The sequence below is a fragment of the Theropithecus gelada genome, chromosome 9 (genome assembly GCF_003255815.1).
Source record: "Theropithecus gelada isolate Dixy chromosome 9, Tgel_1.0, whole genome shotgun sequence".
In the NCBI taxonomy this organism is placed as follows: domain Eukaryota; kingdom Metazoa; phylum Chordata; class Mammalia; order Primates; family Cercopithecidae; genus Theropithecus; species Theropithecus gelada.
The window spans coordinates 897,617-906,258 of NC_037677.1; the positions used below are offsets into that span (position 1 = coordinate 897,617).

General features: G+C 47.6%; 1 protein-coding gene across 3 annotated transcripts in view; it reads left to right on the top strand.

The window, feature by feature from the left end:
• Window positions 1-7,049, top strand: part of GTPBP4 (GTP binding protein 4) — a 27,965-nt gene extending 20,916 nt beyond the window's left edge. For 2 of the 3 annotated variants that reach the window (XM_025396525.1, XM_025396528.1), the window contains 6 exons: window positions 19-70; window positions 824-924; window positions 2,191-2,388; window positions 4,050-4,115; window positions 5,271-5,414; window positions 6,435-7,049. In XM_025396525.1, coding sequence (XP_025252310.1) covers window positions 19-70; window positions 824-924; window positions 2,191-2,388; window positions 4,050-4,115; window positions 5,271-5,414; window positions 6,435-6,587 — 714 coding nt within the window. In that variant the 3' untranslated portion in view covers window positions 6,588-7,049. The remainder of the gene's footprint in view (window positions 1-18; window positions 71-823; window positions 925-2,190; window positions 2,389-4,049; window positions 4,116-5,270; window positions 5,415-6,434) is intronic. The other variant, XM_025396526.1, reaches the window with a different exon arrangement.
• Window positions 7,050-8,642: the final 1,593 nt, after the last annotated feature.

An 8,642-nucleotide genomic window follows, 5' to 3' on the forward strand; every position in this document is an offset into this window, starting at 1 on the left:
TTTCTCTTTCCATTGCAGGAACGAGATCTTGAGCTGGAAATGGGAGATGATTATATTTTGGATCTTCAGAGTAAGGGCCAGAGTGGGATCATTATAAAAAAATGCCAGTTGAACGTGAAGTATTTCAGAAAAGGGGGGAAAGACTTTAATGAGTAAAAGCGTTTCAGCCTATTTGTCAATTTCAAGATTAAAAGTTGCATCCTGAGGGCCAGGTGTGGTGGCTCACGCCTGCAATCACAACACTGGATTGCTTGTGCCCAGGAGTTTGAGACCAACCTAGGCAACATGGCAGAACCCTGTCTCTACAAAAAATACAAAGATTAGCCGAGTGTGGTGACATGTGCCTGTAGTCCCAGCTACACGGGAGGCTGAGATGGGAGGATCACTTGACCCTGGGAGGTCGAGGCTGTAGTGAGCAGAAATTGCACCACTGCCCTCCAGCCTGGATGACAGAGCGAGAGACTGTCTCAAAAGAAAAGTTGCATACTGATAGCACTCAGTGGGAGTTCTTCTGTTGTTTCCTGTTGTTTTGGGACAGTGGGGTGACTTTTGTAGCTTTCTCCGTGTGTGGGTGTTGAGTGAGGGTGATGTGGGAGTTGTTTCCTGTTGTTTTGGGGCGGTGGGGTGGTTTTTGTAGCTTTCTCTGTGTGTGGGTGTTGAGTGAGGCTGATGCTGTTGGTGCTGCTGCACGTGGAATTGCATGTCGTGCTCTCTTCTGCGGTGGAGTCGCTGACTTGCCGTCAGTCACAACTCATTTTACGCACGTAGTACTTGAAGATATTAAAAACTGCTGTAAATGTAACCACCGTTTTTTTAACTTTAGAGTACTGGGATTTAATGAATTCGTCTGAAAAGCATGATAAGATACCAGAAATCTGGGAAGGCCATAATATAGCTGATTATATTGATCCAGCCATCATGAAGGTTTGTGTCACTTTTTAAATTGTGGATTGTTTTCCTTTTTGTCATAATATTACTGCTGGAAGATAGCAGCACAGCTTCTGGGCCTGTCCCCTCGATCCTGACTCTGCCCCCTGCACCTCCTCCCCACCCCGAGACTCTGGCAGGGATGGGCTCTGCTCTGCTGGGCCCTATTCCTTTTGAGCTCTCCTCTGTCACATCTTTTTCCTGCCTCAATCCCCTCCCTACATGCTTTTTCTTAGCATATAAATGTCCACAAGTTTTACTCATCCTTTTAAAAAACGAAAACATACTTAAACCGTGTCCTCCATTAGTTGTTATCCTGCCTTCTCAGTTGAGCTGTGTGAAACATGCTTTATATAATACTTGCCCTCTGCATGTCTCACGTTTCTACTCCTTGGTTCCCACAGGCCCTCCATAATTGAGTTCACATTTTCAGTCTCATGGTCTCTGTGCTTCCTATGCCTCCATAGCAGACTCTGGGATAGCAGATTCTGGGGGCAGTATCTCAATTTCATTGGTGCTGGAGGAGTGGCCTCAGGGCATCTGCTCTCGCCACTGCTGGGGCCCCCGTCTAGCCCATGCCCTCACTGTCCCTGCAGTGGCCGCCTGCCTTCCCAGCCTCTTCCCCTCTGCAGTCTGCACTGCCGGGCGTGAGAAGCCTTGAGACTCCCCTCCTCCGACACAGCTGTGCCCGTGCCATCTGCTTCCACGAGGCCTGGCCCCCCAGCCTCACCCTCTGCACTCCTGGCCAGAGTCTCACGCAGGCACGTCTGCCTGTTGGGCTCCTGACTGGGTTGCTTCATTAGGGTGTGATAAACATGCATGTATTTTACTTTTCATTTTTGTCTTATTTGTATCCAGTGATGTTGTATTTGGGGTGACATTAGAACGGATACATGGGATGTGGCACGAATTCAGTTTCTCAGGACTGAGTTCCTTTTGTGTGTCTGCTGGGAGCATTGGAAGTGAAGGAGGCAGTCTTTGCACATTTTTAGCCTTGGAATTTAATTGTTTTACAAAAGGGAAACGGTGCACAGCGGTTCCTGACTTGCTGGCAGCTGGCGTTCACGTGGTCTCCATTTTCTTCACAGAACCCTCCCTGTGAGGTAAATGGCACGTAGGCAGGGCCCAGGTGGGACCGGACCAGGGCAATCGCTCTGTCTTTCGAGGCAGGGAAACATAGCTCATATATACACACTGCCACACTCACTGACTTAGGGGTTTTCTCACTGTTAATTTTGTTTAATTACAACTCTATTTTTAAAGAAATTGGAAGAATTAGAAAAAGAAGAAGAGCTGAGAACAGCTGCTGGAGAGTATGACAGTGAATCTGAGAGTGAAGATGAGGAGATGCTGGAAATCCGACAGCTGGCAAATCAGATTAGAGAGAAAAAGAAGTTGAAAATTCTGGAGTCCAAAGAAAAGAATACACAGGGACCCAGGATGCCGCGAACTGCTAAGAAGGCAAGTTTGTGTCTTTCCAAAGAGGTGTGATCTCGTTTTTGCAGACTGGATTCCTGTGTGATCATTGCTGAATAACAACTTTCCACCCATTCATGGCCATAAGATTGCACATTCTTGTTTTATTGGTTTATGGATTTGCAAGATTGCTCACGTCCTGATCTTTCATATTCTTTACTGTGTCCTTTCTTGGTGATTTTCAGCTTCGAGTTTGGCACTATTCTAGATCCAGTCTTTTTGCAGTTGTACAGATTAAAACTGTAACTTAAGATTCACAGACATTTAAGGCTATCAGTTAACATTTTCCTGTCCTTTTCTCTCTCTCTCTTTTTTGCGGGGGTGGGGATGGAGTCTTGCTCTGTTGCCCAGGCTGGAGGGCAATGGCACAATCTCTCCTCACTGCAGCCTCCACCTCCCAGGTTCAAGCAATTCTCCTGCCTCAACCTTCTGAGTAGCTGGGATTACAGGCACCTGCCACTACGCCTGGCTGACTTTTGTATTTTTAGTAGAGATGAGTTTCACCATGTTGGCCAGGCTGGTCTCCAACTCCTGACCTCAAGTGATCTGCCTGCCTTGGCCTCCCAAAGTGCTGAGATTACAGGCATGAGCCACCACGCCCGGCTGGTTTTCTTGTTGTTTAATTTCTGCATTAAATCTGGACTCTTTAGCAATTTACAGAAACCTGACCCAGTCTACAAAAGGCAATTTATTGGCTCTGTGGCAGGGTGGGATGGGGGGAAAAGAAAGCCCACATAGGCCGGGCGCGGTGGCTCAAGCCTGTAATCCCAGCACTTTGGGAGGCCGAGACGGGCGGATCACGAGGTCAGCAGATCGAGACCATCCTGGCTAACACGGTGAAACCCCGTCTCTATTAAGAAATACAAAAAAAAACTAGCCGGGCGAGGTGGCGGGCGCCTGTAGTCCCAGCTACTCGGGAGGCTGAGGCCGGAGAATGGCGTGAACCCGGGAGGCGGAGCTTGCAGTGAGCTGAGATCCGGCCACTGCACTCCAGCCTGGGTGACAGAGCGAGACTCCGTCTCAAAAAAAAAAAAAAGAAAGCCCACATGCAGGGCGGTTAACATGTCACCAGAGAAGTCACTTGACATTCAGGATGCCTCTCAGTGGGTCTTCCTGTTTGAACACACAGTTTTCATATGGTGGCAAGTGACTGGTTATGGCGGACTTGGACATTTTTTTACTTCTCCGGGAGGGGCTCAGCCATCTCTGGGAGGAGAGAGGTTGGTGCACTGCCTTTGCCTTAGGCCGCCTCGCTAACCTCAGCTTTAGTGTCTCACCTCCGATGGAGACGGTCACTCTCCCCCGTGTGGTGGTGAAGAGCGGACAGACGTAGAGGGGACACTCTCCCCCGTGTGGTGGTGAAGAGCGGACAGACGTAGAGGGGACACTCTCCCCCGTGTGGTGGTGAAGAGCGGACAGACGTAGAGGATACCTGATGCTTCCCACAGCAATTGCTCCGTAAATGTTAGTTTCCGTGGGATTTAATTGAGCTATCCAAAAACATGAAAGCAAGGCCCAGTAAAAATTGCAACTTCTAAAATAAGTATAATTGTTGCAAAATATATATACATATATATTGTCTTTAAGTTTTTTTCAGCATTTCATCAAACTAATTTAAAGCAAATATTTCTTTTTTTCCTTTTCAGGTTCAGAGGACAGTTTTGGAGAAGGAGATGCGCAGTCTTGGTGTTGACATGGACGATAAAGACGACGTGAGTGTGGGGGCGGTTCATGTGTTTATGTGGCTGGATACACCTTTTTGATAAAGAAAACCGGCCGGATGCGGTGGCTCACGCCTGTAATCCAGGCACTTTGGGAGGCCAAGGCGCGCTGGAAGATCATGAGGTCAGGGGTTCGAGACCAGCCTAGTCAACATGGTGAAACCTAGTCTGTACTGAAAAAAAGTACCAAAAATTAGCCGGGCGTAGTGGTGCATGCCAGTAATCCCAGCTACTCAGGAGGCTGAGGCAGGAGAATTGCTTGAACCCGGAAAGCAGAGGTTTCAGTGAGCTGAGATCACGCCACTCTACTCCAGGCTGGGTGACAGAGTGAGACTCCATCTCAGAAAAAGAGAAAAGAAAAGAAGGAAGGAAAAAGGGAAGGAAAGGAAGAAAACAAACCAGGGTTTTGGAAAGCCGTGGGAAATGACAGCAAAAGAAATGAGAGCTTCCAGTTTTTGTCTTTTGAGATTTTCTGGCCCTGGGGCTGGGTTGAGGATTCCCTGACCCTGGGTCTGGGCTGAAGTGGTGGGTTGAGGCTGCACTCCAGCCTGGGCGACAGAGCAAGACTCTTCTCAAAAAAAAAATAAAAAGCTTCACAGCCCGCAGGAGGCAGCTCTGTGCGTATCCAGGGTGTGTCCACAGCAGCACCAGGCCTCGCGGTGACGTGCGGAGGGTGTGGCTGCAGACCCCGTCCTCTAGATGTGCAGTCTGCAGCTTCTGTCTGACGATTTCTGTCTGATGGTTGTCCCTTTGTGTTCATATCAGTAACCCCCAAAACGGGACGATGAGGGACAGAGCATTATTTATGTCTGAAATACAAATTGTGATGCTATACTCTAATAATCACTTTTAAATGAGAGTTCTAAGTTTCTGTAAGTGGAGTTAAAATCAGCTTTCTTACATAAAGCAGCTTCTGTTAAGCGAATAAGAATATTTGACCAACAATTAATGTGAAATTGTTCCTAATGTGAACTTGAAATGGTGTCACTAATATGAAAATATGTATTTTCAAGATCTTTAGCCCATGTGGTAATGGTTCAAACACTCCCCTCCTCCCCTCTTGCTGGAGTGACCTCACGCCTGTTGCTGAGCCCGGGAGCGGGGCCGGGGTCCTGAGAGCTCAGCGTTGCTTTCCCTGCTTTGCAGGCCCACTACGCAGTCCAGGCAAGAAGATCCCGGAGCGTCACTAGGAAAAGAAAGCGGGAAGACTCCGCTCCCCCGTCCTCTGTGGCCCGGAGTCGGAGCTGCTCTCGAACTCCACGTGACGTTTCTGGTCTTAGGGATGTCAAGGTCAGTCTCTGTGTTGTGTAATGTGATAAAATGACAGCCTCTGTTGTTTATTGCACAGGGTTCAGGGCAAACACCAGCAGTTGACATTTGCAGGAGCTATGGCAAGGGTTGTGTGCACTGCCTGCCCTTGTTTTGTGGCATCCTTTAGAGGAGAGCATGGGCCACGGTACGAGTGGACGCCCCTGGACAGCTGCCCTGGATGGACCCCTCCGTGGCACTTTCCTTTTGCAGAGGGTGGCCAGAGCATGGTCTGACAGCACCGGCAGTCTGGGCTCAGGCCCCGCTGTCTGAAGAGGGCCAGGAAGTGGCCACTGCTGAGCACCAGGAGACCTCAAGTCCCAGGAAGCCCCCCGTGGGAGGAACAGCCAGAGGGAACTCCTGGGTCGATTGGCGGGTGATCCTGCTCATCCTTAGGTTGCAGGATTGTTCCCCCCAGGTGGAGAGCTTGAGTCACATTTAGTTCATTTGTAATGTCTTTTGGCAAAGACACTTTAGATGTACAGTCTCTCTTGGTGAAATGTCCTTTTATTAAACACAACAACTTTTAGTTTCAACATTGTGGCAATGGAGATGCAGGAGAAAGTCTGTGTGTAAACTGCAGTCTCCTTCATAGAAGCCTGAGCTTCACTCCTCTGTGCGGTTGCCATCTTGAAACCTGGCTGTTAATATTGGCATTACCACTTGTCAATCAGACCTGAGCAAAACAGGTTCACGGGCCTGAGTCCTTAGGTTGTATAAGAGAGAGTTAAAACAGATGTGTTCTGACCTTCTAGGTCTAAAATGTAGCTAGTCCTGGGTGTAAAGCTTGTCCTAGGTATGATTTTCATCCAGTCTTTATACAAAAATATTCATTGAGTTCCTGCAGATACTGTGCTGGGCTTAAGAGAAAAGAGATGTGACAGGGTCTCTTCACTGAACAGACTGGAGCCATTAAAACGGATTGTTACCCAGTAGTTCAAATTCAGAATGGTACATTGGTTTTAAGCCATGAACATACTTCATTTTTTCTCCTCCTTTTAGATGGTGAAGAAAGCCAAGACTATGATGAAGAATGCCCAGAAGAAGATGAATCGGTTGGGGAAGAAAGGGGAGGCAGACAGACACGTGTTCGATATGAAGCCTAAGCACTTGCTCTCTGGGAAGAGGAAAGCTGGCAAAAAGGACAGGAGATAGTATCCGTTTGATTGTGGCTTGGCTAGACTGTTGCTCTTTATTTCCTGGCTTGGCACAGTGTGGTTTCATGAAATTGGAGTTCTGTATAAACTGAAAAAGACAAAATAAGTAAAGCACTTGTTGCTTTGCTGAAAACTATGGTTAACCCTATATAGATGTGGGAAATTTTTGTCACTGCATAATATTACAAATATTTTGAGTAGACAATATTTCTACATTTAATGGAGTATCAGTCGCTTCCGATTTTCAGAACTGGTAAGATTTACTGGTGTAACTGGGTTGTTCTTGATGGAGAAAAACCTTATTTTCTTTTGTAAGAGTTTGGGAGCAAACATGTTTATGAATGTGTCGGAATCCGTGCTTAAAATACCCTCCTAAATTATTTTCTACTCTTATTGTACAGTGTCTCATTGTAATCTGTCTTCAATTATTTTATCCAAAATAAACTTCCAGAAGAAAGTAGTTTTAGGCCGGGCGCGGTGGCTCAAGCCTGTAATCCCAGCACTTTGGGAGGCCGAGACGGGCGGATCACGAGGTCAGGAGATCGAGACCATGCTGGCTAACACGGTGAAACCCCGTCTCTACTAAAAAAATACAAAAAACTAGCCGGGCAAGATGGTGGGCGCCTGTAGTCCAGCTACTCGGGAGGCTGAGGCAGGAGAATGGCGTAAACCCGGGAGGCGGAGCTTGCAGTGAGCTGAGATCTGGCCACTGCACTCCAGCCTGGGCGACAGAGCGAGACTCCGTCTCAAAAAAAAAAAAAAGAAAGTAGTTTTGATATACTTAGCCATGTTTTGGTTCAGTTATAGTCACTATTGATTGACCAAATAAAAAGGCAAAAAACATATGACATTTCTATTTTGTTTTAAAGCAGAAATACTTTTGGGGGAGTAAAGTGTTGCTGGAGGCATTAGGCAATTAAATATGGGCATTCTCCTATTTCTGTGGCCTGTCCCTGAAGTATATATGTTCAGTAAAACACAGAAACACCCCCAATACCATCTCAGAAGCACCTGCCGGGGAGCGTTGAGATGAAGAGCTGTGGGGTCGGAGGGACTCGCCCAGGGGTCCGTGTGCTCCTGGAGCCCTGAGGACACACAGGGATCCGAGAGCCACCACAGATGAGTTATCAAGTCGCAATCAACATTATAGCTGAGGAAAGGATTTTAGTTGGTCACACTTCTGGATTACATGTGGCAATTTTCAAAATTTACCAGGTCTGGGCCAGGCACAGTGGCTCGGGCCTGTAGTCCCAGCACTTTGGGAGGCCAAGGTGGGCAGATCATGAGGTCAGGAGTTCGAGAGCAGCCTGGCCAACTTGGTGAAACACCATCTCTACTAAAAATAGAAAAATTAGCCGTGCGTGGTGATGGGCGTCTGTAATCCCAGCTGCTCGGAAGGCTAAGGCAGGAGAATCACTTGAGCCCAGGAGGCGGAGGTTGCAGTGAGCCGAGATCGTGCCATTGCACTCCTGCCTATGTGACAGAGCAAGACTCTGTGTCAAAAAAAAAAATTTACCAGGTCTGGTTTTTGAAATTCTTTCTCCGTATTAAACACCAAAACCTAATATGTAGTTACTTTGTGTTCAACAACAACAGTATGTTTTAAAGCAAGTATGTCTTTATTTGTAAGCATATTACTGAAATGTAATCAAATGAACAGAAGTGGATAAACGTCGAGTCACTTGGCTGAGACCATACACATCTTCTGTACTGCTCGTATTAGGAATGTAATATCTGTAAGTCTAAATTCATTTGAAAGGTGAACTTAAATGCACATCGCCAAGGCTTAAGATGCAAAATTGAGGCCGGGCGCGGTGGCTCAACCCTGTAATCCCAGCACTTTGGGAGGCCGAGGCGGGTGGATCACGAGGTCAGGAGATCGAGACCATCCTGGCTAACATGGTGAAACCCCGTCTCTACTAAAAAAATACAAAAAACTAGCCGGGCGTGGTTGCGGGCGCCTGTAGTCCGAGCTACTCGGAGGCTGAGGCAGGAGAATGGCGTAAACCCGGGAGGCGGAGCTTGCAGTGAGCCGAGATCGCGCCACTGCACT